The 19,414-nt window shown below is 33.6% G+C and overlaps 1 protein-coding gene across 2 annotated transcripts; it reads right to left on the reverse strand.

Moving 5' to 3' along the window:
• Positions 1-322: 322 nt before the first annotated feature.
• Positions 323-18,907, reverse strand: LOC143205929 (uncharacterized). Of its 2 annotated transcripts, none has more exons than XM_076418943.1 (10): positions 18,768-18,907; positions 14,857-15,173; positions 14,586-14,798; positions 11,651-11,845; positions 8,230-8,646; positions 1,373-1,592; positions 1,148-1,313; positions 906-1,088; positions 678-812; positions 323-622 (listed from the first exon to the last, which is right to left on the reverse strand). In XM_076418943.1, exons 2-10 carry the CDS (start codon positions 15,164-15,166, stop codon positions 479-481), a joined length of 1,983 nt encoding a protein of 660 aa, XP_076275058.1. In that variant the 5' UTR covers positions 15,167-15,173; positions 18,768-18,907; the 3' UTR covers positions 323-478. The 2 variants fall into 2 exon arrangements, with proteins under 2 accessions (XP_076275058.1, XP_076275064.1); XM_076418949.1 differs by lacking the exon at positions 18,768-18,907 and adding an exon at positions 18,514-18,614.
• Between the last annotated feature and the right edge of the window lie 507 nt (positions 18,908-19,414).

Raw genomic sequence — 19,414 nt, forward strand, 5'->3', positions numbered from 1 at the left:
ACTACAAACTGCATATTTGCTTTGAGGTTTGTTAGAAACTAATTCTTGATTTTGAAAATATTCTAGAAATCACACCACTTCGTACAGTGGAAGTTTTTGAAAATAAAAAATGTTTCTTCCTGTATTATTATTGGTAATCGTTAAATTAGGAGAAAAACCCTAACCCTAGTGGTAGAAACCTGTTCTTACTAGTCTTCTTACTAGATAATCTTTACTAGTATTTGTCTCATTGAGATGATAAATTAATATTTTATAGTAAAAATTGTTAATTAAGGCATATAAAAATAGTGAAATATTTTCTTGATACATTAATAGAAACATATTTGAATTTTTATTACGTTTATTATTATACTAGATGAAATAAATATATAAATAATGTTGAATAAATAACTTAAACCTATCATATCTACTAATAACTAATAGTTGTACTGAGGAAACAGTGGAAAAGAATCAGGCCTTAGTCATACTATAGATATAACTACGGTCTAGGTTGAGGTGGAGGTTTAAATAAAGCTCTGGCAGCAGACGCCAAGGTTTGCGAGACGACGGTGGCTATTTGAGGGCTGCGTTTCCACATAAACTCTGTGGTTTTGTCGTTATTATCGGAACTATCAATTCGAACCTAAACATTAAGAATTGTTTAGTAATCGTTAAGAATATAAAATCCAGTATATTACCTGTTTAGGTTGTAAAACTTTTATGGTATGTAATGTGGCAGTTCCTCCATGAGCTAATTTCAGTACCAACCTTCCATACATTTCTTCGGTAGTTGCTGTAGCACTTCTAAGTTCCCTCTTACCGCTTTTTGATACCTATATTTTTAAAAATGTGTTTAAAATTGTAATTGTTTATTGTTAAAAAAGTACTTTTATATGAAAATTACAGAGTTTGTTGTAATAAGTTACCTGACGTTCAACTCTGAGTGTCAGTGGACCTAACATAAAGTTTGTTTTAACCGTAGTAAAGTCAGGCGACATGTTGATCATGACATCTCCGTCTCTCTTCAAGGTACTTAAACCGAAGAGTGTAGCTTTGGCCTTTGGCTTGTTTTTGGAAGCGGTTTGCTTAGTATTGCTTCCTGCTGGTTTCTATGAAAATAAATATTATTGATTACCGGTCATCTGATTCTATTCTAACTCTTGCTTACTTTATTTCCGGTTTTCTTGTTATTAGTGGTGGTTGATGGTTTTTTCGTGCCCTTTCGAGTGGGAGTCGCACGAACCTCCTTGGGATCGCTCGATCCACCAGCCTTCGAAATTAAGACGAACTCACTGTTATCTTGATTGTCTCTGGAGTTTTCATTGTACCTATACCTAGACATAAAAATTGCTTATATGTCAAATCCTATGGTAATAATAAGTTGATTTATTACCTGTCTAATTCCATTTCTCCCATTTTGTTACTTTTAGTTTGAATGTTCTTTCCGAATTTTTCTTTTACGTTATTGCGCTGAGCTTGAGTCAGCAGCTTTACCCTTACGGGGTCGTACTCCTTGCCCAAAGCACGATTGATTCTATTTAATACAGCGTCGACGAACGAATTATATTTCTGAATGTACATTTGCGGCATTTTGGGGGTATTTTTTAAACCACCTAAAGATAAAGAACGGCTTATAATATATTTTTGGAAGGAGCGTACGAAGTTAAATCTTATTTTTTATATTATATCGGTATTCTAGCTGATCCTAGTGATTCTGGCTCATTATCAATAAAGCGAAAACCATTAAGCAGAAAGATTTAAATTGGTGGTTAAACATTTCTAGTTTTAAATCACTGTGATTATTAATTTATTTTGTAGGATCTCCAGCTAAATAAAATAAGCTATAACAAAAACTGCTTCCGAAATCATCGATGGTATAATTCCTAAAGCAATCTTTTTTATATTCATTAGCAGGGCGTGTAGTCGAGTGATTTAGTATATAAAAAGGCAAATAGATATTTTTTCCGGGCGTTTAATCGTATTCAGCTGCTTTCTAGGCAATTATTTTCATGTATCCGCCTGTTCGCAAAGAACGGTGTGCACGCAAAACGACCACCAAGTGGCTCTCATTTATATTCTATTTATTTAAGAATTTAACGGTATTCTCGTTTTAGCATCGGGTCGCAGAAGTTCATCATCCGCGTTCAGGGACGGACTTTCTATCGATTGCGCTTCAAACTCGAAACATAGTGGATAGAAATGTAAAAGATTTGTACCATCCTCTCTATGTTAACGTAATTAACTGATTTATTTAACTTTATTTATTCGACAACTTATATTCAACATAATAGAAAGCTTTTCAGCAGCACTTTGTGCTTCATTAATTGAATTTTGATCAAAAACAAAGAATATATTGCCCATGATCTTCAGAATGATCCTTAAAAGTCTCACTTTTACAAAATATGATTTATATACCGTGGGTTTCGAACTACAAAAGGCATTCCAACTTAGTTACTGACGTGACTAGACTTGTTCTTTGTCGAATTTTACATTATTGGTTATTGGTATTCATAATTACATCTATGCCCTAACAGGATTCAAACCTGCGACTATCGCTACAGTAGTGGGCCATCGCGGTTGGTAATCTCTACCTATATTTTTAATGCTATATTACTAGTATTTATTGTATTAGGAGTGGTATTTAACTATACAATCTTTCTAAGAAATCAAGCTACTACTCTATTATAATTATAAGCAAAAACACGTTTTTTATTGCGTTAAAAATATTCAGTTATATTCTAATGAAGCATTTAGGGCAAAAGTATGTTTTATATTGTTCTCAAATTAAAAATGCCGTTCAAGGTCGCTGGTCGTCATGTAGGGATAGTAAATGTAAATAGTCCAATTTTCCAATGTTTCATAAGATACATTATCGGTTTGTTTCAAAAGCTTTTTTCATAATATCAGAAAAATGACAGAATCTAATAAGCAGAAAACTCGTTAACTTGACTAATATAAGTTTCGGTTATCTTTAAAATAAAAGCCATATTTCTTTCTAGAAACGAGAAATCTTGGTATTGGAAATTAAAATAAAATATTGGTACTTGTTTAAAGAAGATGACCCGAGGCCATCGACTGAGCACGTCCAGAACAAGGTCACCTGCTGGCCCACATAACCGTTTCCGTGTTTTCGTCCGTGCTAGGAGGTAAACCTCCTAGGTATGAACTGCTTAAATTTGTTTTCAATATACGAATGGCGCTTAAGGGAAAGTTGTTCGCCTGTCTTAACGTCATTATTCTTGGGATGACCAACCGTGAAATTTCACATACACGGCATCGTTGCACTTACGAGCCGTGAAACAGACACATTTAGAACAATAACCATTAAATCTTGTTTGATGCTACACGGTTTAATGAACTTTATTTCCTCCTGTTTAACATTTTAATATATTATAAGAACATTGTATATCATTCATTCAAAAATAATTTAAATAGTATTTGTATATGAATGAAAGGAGAAAAACCGGATATTATATAGTAAATAATTGTATATAAAGTAGAGGTCGTCAGATGACACAAGAGAGTTTTCTGAAAGTGGGTCCTAGAAGTATAAATAAAACATACTGGAAAATCGTGAAAGAGGTCTTTATCTAGTATTGAATCTTAACTGGTTGGTTGATGTTAATGAGACAAAGTTGGCAGATATCTTGTATATGACAACATTAAAGATAACAAATTCACATCTTCAAGAATTTGTGTAAGTTTATATGAAACATCATGGCCACATTATTAAGTATAATCTAAATAATCTAAAGTACTAAAAAGTATGATCTAAAAAATAAGGCTAATCCACATGGTGGTCATCAGATGATCAACAAGTCACTATTCACTATTGAAATATTGAAATCAAATATTTGAGAATACGTTAATGATAACACAGGCCACAGGTTTTCCTTTCGAGTTAGAAATGGGTATTGAAATCGGTAATCTAGTCGATTGGATGATTCTTGAAACTGACCATGATATAAATTGATAAAGAATCTCTCATAACGCATAAAAAGTATGTAGAAATTGTTAAAACTGACCATAAGGCAGACGAGTTTAACATTACAGTATTACACCACTGGTTTTATTCTTCTGGCCTGATACCTTATGTTTCAATTGCTCCTTCATATCAGATTTGTATGAACAATTACAATATTTGAGATTATTGAATATCAAAAATTTAAAAGTGGCGATTTTGACGTCAACGATAAAGAAAGGCCCAGAGGAACGAAAAAGTTTGAAGACAATGAATTGCAAGTCTTATTGAGAGAAAACCCAGCTCAAACTATCAACGAACTTTTAGGTTAGCAGTTGTTGAATCAACTGTTTCCAGACGTTTCAACATTGGGGTTTTATTTGCGATATGGAGCTGTTAAAACCGTAAGAAACTGATACTCCAGATGTCTACCGATATCAATTAAACAAATTGAACGACGTATTGTTGCAAAAAGACCAATAATTCTCGTGCATGACACTGCCACACCTAGCGTACTCGACAGACAAAACACCTTCTGATAACCTTTAATTCAGATCGTTGCAGTATGGCCTGACACTTGTGCAGAGATGCAGAAAAAATACGAAGTGGATTAATGATTGGATCGCTGCCAAACCAAAATCGTTCTTTTAACACGCCATTAATATAAAATTACCAGAAATACGGAAATATTGTAGGAAATATGTGATTAATATGTATAGTATCAATATTTCTGAATAAATACCCTTTTAATCTGCACTACGCTTATTGAAATATATTCTGGTTATTCTAATCGGTCCAAAATAATTGTAAACTCACGTCATCATCATATAGAATTTATTGCACATTGCAGTTTTTTCGTTTAAAAATTAGGTCGTATTTTTCCTCCTCATTTTATTCTATTTAAATAGAGATACAATGTTGTCCGATGCATCCGAACATGTAACTGGATCAGCTTATAAAATTCGCCTGGTAATCAAAGCTTTGTAAAATTCTCCATTAGTAATAATAATAACAGGTTGTAAAGCGGTAAACGTTGCTTTGGCGCTTTGCTTATTTCGATAAATTTTAAATCGCAGCTTCATTTTAAAGTCTACTTTTACCAACTATGAGTTTATCTGGACTGAACCTACAGTTTAACGTGGGCTCCGAATCACGGTTCTCAGCATTAAGCCTACCGACTGGCGAGTGACCAATTTTAGAAATCATCCCAGAAGACATCGGGTCTTACCCAGCCTGGTTACTGGCGTTACTGGGATCATTTTCCTTGTCGGATTTTACACTCTTGTCTAGAACAATTTTAAATAATCACAAACAAAAATATACAACCATACCCCAGCAGCATTCGAACCCGCGGCTATCGCAATAGTAGGAGGCCCGTCCTATCGCCTTTACCACTGCGCCACCAAGCCGGCAGCTTAAAATTTGTAATTACTCTAATTGAAAATACCGAAGCCATTAGATAATCAGAGTCAAAAACAGATTTTGTCTCTAAATAATTACTTCGAACAGAAACGAGATACCACGTGCATTAGATGCACTATAATGTTAAAATAAATTATATTTGATAACATTATATATGTTTCATCATTTTATTTGGATTAAAATTTTGTTGTATGTCTAAGTTAAAATTAACTAAAACTCAAAGTTGATCTGGCAACATCGCGACATTTTGACGTCTTAAATTTATATGACGTGCGTTCACTGTTTTATACACGTACGCAACCAATTGGTAAAATATTACTATAATTTCAGATTATAATGATTTTAATTAATAATGTTTTAATCGTTTCCCAGATTTTCTACTTGTAGAAAATATCTGCGCCGGTTAATTAACACACTAATGAACGTAAATTAATAAGCGAATTGTGATCGACAGATGACCCTAAACCGATGCTCGGAACAAGGTCACCCGCTGCCCTACATTCTGGCTTCCGTATCGTTTTCCTACATGACAGGTAAACCACCTGGTCGCACGCCTTATTTTCAACAAGAATCGCATTTCGATTAATGGAAAGTCGTTCGTCTGTCGTGATCTGTTGTTGCCACCGATAGTCGTCTCAACCGTAAAATATAAAACAATTCTAGCGGCTTTATCGCGATTCGCGTAACTACCCGGAACACAGGACGATTATTTCGAATACACGTCGAGCCATGAAATCGCAACATGTGTACGAAAACCCGCGCGAACGGCACTCGGGTTACACGGTCAGGTGGGCGCATTAATCGTTTGTTTCTCTTCTGACGCGGGATGCGACGCTTTGCGTCTAGTTTTACGCGTTCATGCAAGTTAATTGCTGTCCTGCTTTCAGGTCTATTTGCTCTAGCTACAGTTTTATTATTGCGCAGGGTCAATCTCAAATTATGTATTCGAAACTGCACTTGAAGATAAAAATATCTGTTTCGATTTAAGATTTTTTAAAGAAATATACTCGTCAAATATCAATTACAGTATAAATAATAAAGAAAAAATTAATTGCTACCTATAAAAGTGTCGCAAAAGTAAATAAATCAAAATATATCTAAATATATAGACTATTTCTTGTTCTCAGATCTCAAAATAATGCTCGCTGGGAAGACATTTTTATCGAATGAAGAGGTGATCGACGAAACTGAGACCTATTTTGAAGCAAAGGACAAATTGTACTACAAAAATGGTATCGAAAAGTTGGAGGGTCGTTATAACCAGTGTATCACCCTTGAAGGGAATTATGTTGAATAAAAAAAAACTAATTTTGCCAAAAAAATGTGTTTTACTATGGTAGGCCGGGAAGTTTTCAACTGGCCTGTTATATATCATATGATTATGAATGTCAAGTGGAAAAATAAACTATGTAATATAAAATATACTACATAATTATATATAATTATCAACAAGCCAATAATTTTTTTTCGGATATATAGCTGTTGTGATGCAGCATCTAAAGGGCATATTTTGAAAGCGTTCGGCTTTGAAAATATGAAAAAATATCGATTTTTTTAGACTAGAAGACCCCATTAAATTTTCTCCATTCAAATTTTAGTGAGAAAAAATAGAAAAATTTATTAAACACAATATATATCATAGATCGTTCTTGTAAAAGTCTAGCGATTATGTGTAATATAAAATTATAGTAGACAGTGATATATAACCTTTGATTATTTACAATTAGATATTATTAACAATTATTATCTGAAAAAACTATTAAAAATAGTTTCAATTATAGGGATGTTTTCATAAGATTCCAGAGATTGTTAATTAAAGAAATAGTGAAATTATTGTTATTACAATTCTGATATGACATTTTAAATAATTCTTACTGAATTACAGATAGTTCTAATAACATTTTAGTGATCAACTTGTAATTTAAAATCGGATATGACAAATGCATAGTTACTAATTTAATTTTTTTTAATTAATCTTTTTGTTGTTGGTGAACTTTTAATATGATATCTAGATATTTTTGGTACCTTTGGTAGAAGAGATATAGGTTAACGTTCTAACTTTTTTTATTGCCTGACAATACATAATAATATTTCAAATAAATAATTAAATATCAATACACTTTTCACGCGAAAAAGCAAAACGAAAACGCAAATTCAGATTGACCCTGTTAACATACAACACTATGCACACTATAAACTACTGCTAGATTAAAACGGGCAAAAGGATACTCATTCCGACATTCCTGATCAAAAAAGACCACCATGCTCCTCATCCTCTGCGTAACAACAACAATTTCCGTTTTAGTTTCCAGTCAGATTAAGTCGTCATGCAGCAGTTTAGTCTAGTTTTGAGATTGTTTCAGTTTCTTGCTACTTACCTACATTCGAGTCAAAGCGTGAGGGTGAAGACAGAAACATGCATTAGTTAAAGGTCGAGTGGTTAGTAGTGCATTAGCTAAGTAGATGTCACAAAAACAGTGTTAGTCACGGGGATGATTTTGATGTGAATAATAAATATGTTTAAAAAAAAAATAAAACGCCATGAGTGGTTTTCTGTTTTAACACCGTATATTATACAGAAATAAGGTCCTACAGCTGTCTTTAGTCACAAGATACGTGACATATACCTAGGATAATGCTAAGAATAAATAAATAAATAAATAAATAGTCTACGGGGAAATGGAAGAATAAATTAATTACATCTACCGGACTACTGTACTTCTAAGCGAAACCGGAAAAGTGTTCATAGAATGACGAAGCTAAAGCCACAATTTGTACAAAAAAAGCATTCTTGTCGTTGGATGGATGGTCGAGGCAACGAATTCAGCTCGATATTTTAACACGGTCGTTTTATCGGACTTTCTTACTGTCTTTGGAGGAGGCGCGCTTGTGTCCGTGATGCTTTCCCTTCTTGTGCTTCTTCGCCCTGGACTGGCGCAGTTTTCTCGCCTCGATCACGTCCTCCAGATCGGTTTCATCGTCATCATCGTCGTCGTCGTCGTCATCGTCATCGGCGTCTTCGTCATCGTCATCATCATCGTCGTCGTCATCGTCGTCATCATCATCGTCATCGTCATCGTCAATTACCCCACCAAAGTCATCGTCGTCCTCGTCGTCGTCATCGTCGTCGTCCTCGTCGTCGTCAACGGGAGTGTCATAAGCTGGCACCGGGTCTACGATGACCGGCTGTTGAACGGGGTTCTGAACGACGGCGGCCTCGTCTTGGAGTTGGTCTTTCTCGATCAGGGAGTCCGGATTGCTCTCGTCCTGAACTACCTCCGTACCTGAAACCCGTCGCAGAGACGTGTCGTCATCAGTCCCTCCAACCGTCTAGTTTAGTATAGGGATGCCGAAAAAATATCAATATTTTTGTGCAATATTTTTTGATCGATATACCTACATTTTTCGATAATTTTGCAGAAAAAAATTAGATATTTCTTAAACGTGTTAAGAAAGCTTTTTATTATTTCTAAGAAACCTTATAATTAGCACTTAATTCTAAAGGCTTAATAATATATCGCAACTTTTTAAAATGTTCAGAGAATATCAGATATCAGAGAAATATTTTTATTTTTTCTAAAAAATATCGTTCTTTCCTACTTGTTGCAAAAAACATATTTATGGGCGATATTGTTTTGGTCGATATATAAATATTTTTATTAGCCGATATTTTTTCATATTAAAAAAAAATTTAAGATATTTCTTAAAAGTATTTAAAAATTAGAAGGTTAATTATTTTTAATAAACCTTCAAAATCGATACTTGATTTTAAAAGTTTCTTAAAATATCGCTATTTTTTAAAATGTTTAGAGAAGATCAATATTTTTTTGAACCAATATATCAATATTTTTATTTTTTTTATAAGAAATGTATATATATTATATTTGTAAAATATCGATAATTTCTCTGGTTATTACAAAAAAAAAATTGGTGATTTTTTTTTGATAGATATATCGATAATTTTGTTAGCCCATATTTTTCAATATTTTCACAGAAAAAATTAAAGATATTTCTTAAACGTGTTAATTAAAAATCCTTTTAATTATTTCTATAACTTTAAAATTAGTGCGTAATCATAAAGGTTTATGGAAAATATCGCTCTTTTTAAAATGTTTAGGGTATATCGATATATTTTTGGGACAATATATCAATATTTTTATTTTTGTTTGAAAATATTGATATTTTTCGTAGTTTTCGTAAAAATAAAAATGTATCTTATTAGTAAAAAGATACATTCTGTTAGCCCAGGTTTTTCCATACTTTTTAAAAAATAAAATGTTAAAGACATTTCTTAAACGTTAAAAAACCTCTTAATTATTTTAATAAACATTTTAAATTGGTAAATTGTGTCAAAGGTTTAGTACATTTTGGTGCTTAATGTTAAAGGTTTATTAAAAGTATCGCTACTTTTAAAAATATCAATATATCGAAATATCAATATTTTTCTCCACGGCCGACATCCCTAGTCCTAGTAGATTACAGGGAAGTGAACAAGATCTAGTATATGATTGGCTAGATAGGCGCATGCACATTTAATAATGCAATAAAATTAACAATATTTGAATTTAGTTTAGTTATTAGTTATGTATGACGTTTTCATTGTTTGGAGGCTTGTATTTGGATGAGAAATAAATTTAACGATATTGTCTCTCTTTGAAACATAATTCATCACAATACGATTACCATTATCGATATTTTAGGATAACTAGTGGAATTTAAAACTGAAATTTCTATTATGCCTTTCTTGTTCACTAAATAAATTAAAATAATATAAATAAAAGCTTTTTACTGAGGTATTAAAAACTTATTTAATAAAGACAAAACAAACAAACCAAGATGATGTCAAATACGGTGGTGATATCAATAATATATTTCAATATCGAAGTAACAGCATCGATATAACAGGTCAATTGAAAAGTCCTCGAACTGGCACGTAGATGGCGCGACTAGAATTAAATATATATGATTTTTTAGTTAGCCCTAACCCTCAAAAAATGCGTATATAATTTGTGAATTATAGCATTTTGAGTGAAGCAACATTTGTTATTGTGAAAAAAATTAATAAAAAGGAATTACAATCGTTGATAAAACATTACTTTTCGAAGGGAAAAAATACAGTTGAAGCAAAAACTTGGCTTGATGCCGAATTTCCGGACACTGTCCCAGGAAAATCAACCGTCAATGATTGGTATGCTAAGTTTAGACGTGGTGAAATAAGCACCGAAGACAGTGAACGCCCAAAAGAGGTTGTTACCGACGAAAACGTTTAAAAAATCCATAAAATGATTTTGAATGACCGTAAATTGAAATTGGATGAAATAGCAGACACTCTAAAGATATCAGCTGAACGTATATATCATATCATTCACGAATATTTGGGTATGAGAAAGCTCTGTGCAAAGTGGGTGCCGCGAGAGCTCAGTTTTGACCAAAAACGAGTTGATGATTCGGAGCAGTGTTTGAAGATGATCAAGCGTAATAAACCCGAGTTTTTGCGTCAATATGTGACATTGGATGAAACATGGCTCTATCATTTCCGAAGTCCAATTGACATCCGAGTGGACGGTACACGATGCACCCGATCCAAAGCGTGGGAAAACGCTACAGTCGCCTGGCAAAGCTATCGCATGGAATAATTTTCATTGACTACCTTGAAAAAGGAAGGACCGTCAACAGCGACTATTACATAGCGTTATTGGACCGTTTGAACGACGAAATCGCCGAAAAACGGCCGCATTTGAAGAAAAAGAAAGTGCTGCTTCACCAAGACAATGCATCGCGTCACAAGTCAGTGAAAACGATGGCAAAAATCCATCAATTGGGCTTCGAATTCCTTCCTAATCCACCGTATTCTTCAGATCTGGCCCCCAGCGACTATTTCCTGTTCTCAGATCTCAAATGAATGCTCGCTGGCAAGAAAATTACATCGAATGAAGAGGTGATCGCCGAAAGTGAGGCCTATTTTGAAGCAAAGGACAAATCGTACTACAAAAATGGCATCGAAAAGTTGGAGGGTCCCTATAATCAGTTTATCACCCTTAAGGGGAATTATGTTGAATAATAAAAACTAATTTTGCCAAAAAATTAGTTTTACTATGGTAGGCCGGCGACTTTTCAATTGACCTGTCATTCAATTATGTATATTCACATAGTATTGATGTATTGTTTTTTTCATACCACCAATGTGTTCTAGTAACTAATGTAGTGTCTAGTAATGCGCACGTGCAGAGTGAACCAATCATATACTATATCTTGTTTACCTCTCTGTAGTTTTAGTTTAGTCCTTACCAGTTTCGCTTTCCGTATCGGCATCTTCCACAGCGTTGAGTTGTTCATCGACCTGTTCTTGGGATGCGGCTTCAGAAACAGCTTGCGCGGCCTGTGCGGCTTGAACAGCTTGAGCGGCTTGGGCAGCGTTGGTTACCACACCTGAAGATACTGGTTCATCCTCCTCATCGTCATCGTCATCATCGTCGTCGTCATCTAAGGAATATGCTTGTTAAGACAATCGGGAAACCATATTCGATTATGAACAAAACCCAATTAATTATTTTGTAATATTTTTATACGCTGATTACGATAAAGGTCTATTTTTTGTATTGGTAATTAAACAAAACCAATCATATCATGACCATGCAAATTATAAGGTGACTTTGTGTATTTTTTGTAAGCAAATCGATTGTTTTTTTACCAATTCTCTAAATATCGATTAAATAATCGTAGACAGCAATTAGTTAGACTTTTATTTATTTTTGTTCTACATCAAAACGTTACAGTTTTTATAAAAAAAAACAAAACGTTCTATAACAAGATTTTTAGTTTGAATAGAATTAATGATAATTCAGAACTGCTTTTGGACTATTTTTAAACAAAAAATCGAAAAAAGTATATGTGAAGAGGGAGAATCCGATATTGATTGATGTTTAAACTCAAATCGTTAATTTAATAACTAAATATTGAGTGGGTCAACAACTGGTTTAAGTTTAAAATGCATGTTATATCGTCTCTGGCCTTCAAAACAAATAATTTTCTCAAACGAGATTTACTTTCACCAGAACTATCACAACTGTTGGATTTAGTTTCGCAAATCTACTTGTGATGATTTGCATCCTGAAAGATTTTGAAACAATTTTAGACATTCTTATATACTAAAGCAACTAAATAATCTTTTAATTCGATTATACATTAATTCATTAAAGGCCAGTGAACAAAGTGTGTCACAAGTCAGTGATTCATAAACAATGGGTACGTTGTCAGGGAAATATGCATCGAGCTCTCACTGAAATAAATATTCGAAAAATCAACTCAATCAAAGTTGATATCAAATTTGGTTTAAGAAAATTGGATTGGTATCAAACCAGTGCTAGCACTAACAATTATTTTAAATTATTTGTAGGTCTAGAATTAACAATCTTATCAAATATAAACCAACATATGACCCACTCTAAATCTAAGTTGTATATTATAAGTTAATATAAGTTATAATATTTGTATTAAGTCAGTCATTGGGCCTGTGAATTAATTGTAAAGGATTTTTAAAATTTAATCATTAAAGCTTTAAGTCTCAAGCATTAAAGCTCTAAGTCGAAAGATGGCAGCTGCTACTTTTCCCATCTTTCCAGCAATGTACAAATTATATCTCGAAAAAAAACGATGTATGTTTTGAAGCTATCCACGAATCGACCTATTTTTGGTATCTTCATAAGAAGTGAAACGGTTCTCAGATAGGTCACCACTCATATTTCGGAACAAATAGTAATCAGAAGGAGCATAGCCTGGATAATTTGGCTGGTATGGTAGCACTTGTCAATGTTTCCATGTATGTGTTACTGGTTTTGCAACGTGTGGTCGAGCGTTATCATGCTGAGGAACAACATTGTTGTGTTTTGCTCGTATTCCGGCCGTTTTTCGAGCAGTGCTCAGCCCAATGCCAGCCAAACGAATCAAATATAGTCGATAGCGATCCCCATTGATGGTTTCATTAGAATTAAGCAGCTTATAGTATACCACACCAAGCTGATCCCATCAAATCTAGAGCATTCACTTGGATCCATCGATATTCGCTTTATCGTTAACGTTGATGCATGACCAGGTGATCCTCATGATTTTTTCGCTTCGGATTATCGTAATTGATTCACTTTCCATCACCAGTAACAACAGGATGCAAAAAACCTTTCCGATTTTGCCGTTGAAGCAATATTTTACACATGACCTTTTCAATGTCTCTTATTTCAGTTAATACGACACACAATATCCCCAGATTTTCCAAGGGATTGGAAATGGTTTCGTGTCTTGCAACCAATTCTGCATATTCCTGCAGTTCTACACCGATCATGATCAACTAATGCATTCAAATCCTTGTCTTGTTCAGAACTCGCTGTGTGAAAATCATCAACTTTAAAACAACTAGTACTTTTAACTAGTATTTACATGTTGAAATGATGTTGAAAACAATGGTTAGCATAAGTTTCACACATTATTCAATGTGTGTGAGAAGCTTTTTCTTAAATTTTTTATTTGGTACAAATTAAGACATTCCTAACGCTACTCTCATTAAGGTGCATGAAGTTGGTTGTAAACCTACCCGATGCGATTTAATACATAATAACGCCATCTGTTGTAAATCCTTTAAAATTAATTTATAGACCTGATAATTGTCTATAGATGTATATATATAGTAATGTTGTTCTCATTACCAATCACAAGAACTTAAAAATTTTGGACAAATGGAACAAAATCACATTACGTATTGTAAGTACACATTACGTATTGTACGATTGTATAAAAGATCTAGTGCATCGGTCTCATCGTGATGATTCTAGATCAAAACAAGAGAGTGCAAGAGAGAATGGAGATCATGTTCAATTGTTTTATGCTACAGCAAGTTTGTTTATGGATTTCCTAAATTGCTAATGCAATAAACCCAGATAATTATTAAATTTTTAGTCTAACTCTAAAACTTATTAATAAGACTCCCGACTGGCGATAATCGTGCTTTATTTTTTCGGTTTCCGACAATGACCGTTTCCCTTAACGAATTGAACAACCTAATGAACAACTATAATTAATCAGTGAATTTTGTAAATTCTTGATAAGGAGACATGCATTGTAATAATTATTAGCGGTGAATAAAAGTCGCCATTATTGAAATAAATAATTAATTTATTTGTACAACATTTACAGTCAAGGTTATTTACAATAAATTAGTATAGAAATGACCTACCTCCGCCTAAAATATCATCGAAAAAACCGAAATAGTCACCGCCTTCATCATCGTCATCATCGTCGTCATCATCGGCGGCATCATCATCGTCGTCGTCGTCATCATCTCCTAAGATATCGTCATCATCATCATCGTCATCGTCATCATCATCGGACGATTGCCGACCGGTCACTTTTCCTTTGTGATGGTGATGTTTACCATGGTGGGCGCGACCTTTTATCGAAAACGTTTTCAAATTAATACTACACCTTCAGCTGTTATCAATGAGTACCTTCACTGGCTTTTTTAGCCGCTACAGTTGTGCTTTCGGCCACCTCAGCTTCGGTAGGGCTAGCCACTTCTTCCTCTTTCGCTTCCTCCTTATCTTTAGTAGCAGATTCGACTACATCGTTCTCCTTGGCTTCCGCGCCTTTCTCCGTCACATCATCGATCGGTAAAAGTAAACTTTTGTTTGCTCCTTCTTTGGTTTCTGTGTCATCTTTTACGCTCTGTTCCGATGTTTCGGCCGTGACTATGATTGGATTGGCATGGCAAGCGAGGAAAAAACAAAGAAGAGCTGCTCCGAGAAGGTACAGCTTCATTTTGGGTCTGGAAAGGGGAAAAATAGGGCATGGTAAGAACAATAACAGGAACGTATATGAAGAAAATGAAACGAAAGGATTTTTAAAATTTTCTTCTAAAGACAAAATAAATAAACAGAGACATATAGTCGTTCCAATAAAACAGCTAATGCACGAAATCAAAATTTATGACATCAGCACATCGCAATGTAAATCAAATTTAGTTTGGTTTACAAGATTTGCCGGTTTGTAACTTCTAATTATTATCACTAATGTTTTGAAGAATTTTCTTGACATTTGACAACAGGGTCGACCAGTATCAACACAAATCGAATTTTATAGACCGATTCGATTACATATTCCAACACATTAAAAAGTATTCTATCTCTTTTTAACTAGGGTAAAATGAGAATGAAAATTCATTCAATCCGGTTCCAAAATTAAAACTTATTTTACATTTTTATAAATTGCGTTTGGTAGTATGCTCGACGTCACATATGACGTGTATTGGCTGCTTTATTGGAAGGATAAAAAATAATGAATATAAAGTAGCACATGTTATGCGAAATTGGGGTTAAGAATGAAATCATGGTTTAAACAGGTCAAGTTTTGATTCATTGAAATAAAAGTGAAAGCAGAACGATTCACTGTAATCACAAAAAATTAAAACTGTTCGAAGAAATATATTAACAGCTATAAAAAAATAGAATAGGTACGTTTTAATTTCAATTAAAAAAACAATATATTTAAAACCACATACATATATAACCTTTAAAAAGACCGCTTTTTGTCATGCCATTTATGTGAAATTTAAAGTTCAGAACTAATAAATACAGTTAGACATGCTTGATCGACGTGTGAAACAGATTCATACGGTACAACCTAATCTAGCACTACCGGTCAGTTTATGAAGATACAGTTAAGTTGTTGATTTGAAAAGAGCTTAGTTATGTTTACCATACCATACCATTTTCTAGGACAAATTTTTCAACAGAGAATATCACAGCGTGTAGTAAGTAAATTTATTACCGTTTACAATTACAACAAAAACTATTTTCTTTCGTAAAAAAATCGTAAGTATCAAGATCATCCTGCTTATTAAATATTTGATTATAACGAATTAATTTTATTTTAACGTTGTGCTAAATTTAACATGCATTTTAAAAATATATATTATCTTTTTTATTCTTTAAAAAAACAGTGAGTTAAGGTGTTTAAAATTTCTCTAAAAAATTAAGATAAACTTATATTTACATTTAATTGAAAAATATTTTATCTAATCGGTTATTTATCTAAAAAAGCGGAATATATAGAACTTTATTCAAATATAATTTTCTTTTTTATATTATTACTATATTGTTAAAAACGTATGAATAGAGATTTCAAGAGATGTCAAAAAACATTCTACTTAGGTGTAACAGTTTGGAAAGGTGAGATAGTGAATATAGAAAGCGAACAGAACAGAAAATGATCGTTATACAAGCAGATGTGTGATCACAATTAGATTCAAAATATTACACTCCGTATTTATCAGAAATCACTTTTTCTTATTATCACCTGTTACCACGGAAACTATAGAATTTTGTTTCATGAGTATCTGCATTGTTATAAATAATAAATTAAAAGAATATAACATATTTCATGAGAATATTCCTGACATAGAATTAAAAGTTTGCTAGAAAGACGGAGAAGAGTTGTTTAAAAGAAGCTAAACTTTTATTTCTAAATTACATTTTTTCGCAAAACAACACCCTACTTTGTAAGCCTCTTGACCCATAGATGTCGCACAAGTGACACTTCCATAAAACGTCTGGATAATACTAACCTTCAAAATATTTGTATGAAAATTTCATATCCAACTGTTAGTTCAAAAGTTATAGTTTTGGTGAAAGAACTTCTCTTCTTTTCAAAATAATGTATAATGACAAATAGTTGCACAACAATGGATATTATCACTACTGAACACCCGAATCAAAAAAAAATCAGCAGCAGGGTGGATAGTAGCTGGTGGAAGATGTTCAAAACAATCAAACAAATCGTTTTACAAAATAGTATTGAATAAAATCCAATTTAAAAAATGTTTTTGTGAAAAACCATAGACCCAACCAGTGAATTATTATTTATTGACAATACACCAATGGTAAATAGCAAAAATCTTAAAATTTACCGAGAAATTAACAAATCTTGAACTACACAATATTAAAGTAAATAGGAACTTATATTCTAATAACCGTTAATATATGATATAAAAACTGCCGACATAGAATTCAAAGGCTGAAATGAAAAATGAAGAAAAACTATTTAGAAATTTTTACTTTTAAATTATATTGTTTCACAAGAAACGGAAGAAACCCTCAATATTAATTTGCAATTCTAACATCGCCGGTGGTGGCGCAGAAGTAAAGCTATCCTGCTAGGGCATGGTCGTAAATTTATGTTTGTGATTGTTTAATATTTGTGATTGTCGTAGGCAAGAGTGTAAAATCCGACAAGGAAAATGATCCCAGTCACGCCAGTAACCAGGCTGGGTAAGACCGGATGTCTTCTGGGATAATTTCTAAGTTGGTCACTAGCCAGTCGGTAGGCTTAATGCTGAGGACCGTGGTGCGGAGTCCACGTTAAATAGTAGGTCCAGTCCAGATAAACCCATAGTTGGTAAAAGGAGACTTTAAAATATGCAAAAAATCCTATCATTAACACAGTTTAATAAGTCACTGACTTGATCTGTAGATGTCGCCACTAACCACAGATCCATAAAATGCCTGGATACATAACCTTCGAAATATTTGTGTCAAAATTTCATATCAGTCAAACTATTAGATCGAAAGTTACAGTTGTTTTAGTGAAATAACTTTTCTTATTATGAAAATAATAGATGATAGGAAAAACAGAAGACAAATAGTGGGCAAGGGGGGTTATTATTGACTGGTATGTTGAATTTAAACTCTCGTACAAATGTCAATGATGCACCCCGGTCGCCTAAATTCGGTAGTTGTTTCCGAAAATATAGAAACAGGTCGCAAAATAGTTTCAAAATCGTAAAGTAAAATTGGGTGACATGATTAAGAATTTCAAATATCGAAACGTTTAAATCGCGAAATATCCCAGCGCGACAATTGATTCAGTATTGATCAAAAAACAACACAAATCAAAGATCTCAATTGAGTGGACAAAAAAATTTTTTTTTGTCAAAAACCGGAAACTCATTAAGTGAATTATTATTTACTACAACAAATCGAAAATACACCATTCATAAATAGCAAAATATTTTAAAATTCTCAGATAAATTAAGAAATCTTGGACTGCACAATATCAAAGCTTATATTCTAACAACCGTTATATATGATATAGAAATTAATATAAATTACCTATGATCAATTTACAAACTACCCAACGATTGATAACACTTGAATGTATATGGTACCCAGTTTCTCGGCTATTTATATTTTTAAAACCAATCTCGGCAAATTTCCGTAACGCCTAAAGTTAACGTCCGGTATGTTGAGATCGAAAAACGTACAGCCTTAGCGGTGACCTTATGTGAAAACGATTTGTCTCACCGTTTTTTCTCATACAATCGCTTTTAAAATTAATATTAGGAAACGGCTGATTTACTACTCACTGTGATTCGAAAGGTGTGTGTGTTCGATAGTTTTCTTGACTCGACGCAGTTGAACAGAACTGAACAGAACAACCTTAACACCACCGACCTTGGCACTGATCGGGACACCACTGACTATCGGAAGAAAGGATTCACCGAAGAATATCTTCGCGAAGCCCCCGAAGATCAAAGTAGGCCGGATATCGTCGACCGACCAATCCAAGACGACAGGCCCGCGTGTGTGGAAGGGGATTATAACTAATGGAGAGTGTTTCGCGCAAAGCCTACTTGGCGTGTCAGCGATCGCGGCCAAGACAATTGAATATCACCGGCATCAAGGGAGTATAAATAAGTACGAGATGGCGCTGTTCAATACGTAGGAGGGATGAGCGATGATGAGCGTTTCCCTATTAGATAAGAGATCAGAGCCAGGAAATCGACGATAAGATTTTCTTAGATTTACCTTCGGGAGTCCTTGGTGATTTTCTTATTGACGCTGATATTTTCTAGGTCAATGGCTGTGCCGTTGACGGCACTAGGTCACGGTGGGATTTCGTTCCGGCCTGTCGTGACCTTAGAATGTCAACAACGCGATACTGTTTCACAATTTTCAACATTCCTTATTCTATGTTTTTCTCGTATAATACTGATACGCATTTGCGTTCACT

This window comes from Rhynchophorus ferrugineus, unplaced genomic scaffold, assembly GCF_030347505.1.
Source record: "Rhynchophorus ferrugineus isolate W39M unplaced genomic scaffold, kcgeb_rfMv2 rfM1, whole genome shotgun sequence".
NCBI classification, from domain to species: Eukaryota; Metazoa; Arthropoda; class Insecta; order Coleoptera; family Curculionidae; genus Rhynchophorus; species Rhynchophorus ferrugineus.

What these genes read in the sequence shown, in the direction of transcription:
- LOC143205929 (XM_076418943.1), bottom strand. Translation starts at nt 15,166, where the DNA reads ATGAAGCTGTACCTTCTCGGAGCAGCTCTTCTTTGTTTTTTCCTCGCT. An exon ending in CGATGATATTTTAGGCGGAG is followed by an intron (nt 11,846 to 14,585) that starts GTAGGTCATTTC and finishes CATATTCCTTAG; the next exon opens with ATGACGACGACGATGATGAC. An exon ending in GCGCGCCTCCTCCAAAGACA is followed by an intron (nt 1,593 to 8,229) that starts GTAAGAAAGTCC and finishes CTTTATCTTTAG; the next exon opens with GTGGTTTAAAAAATACCCCC.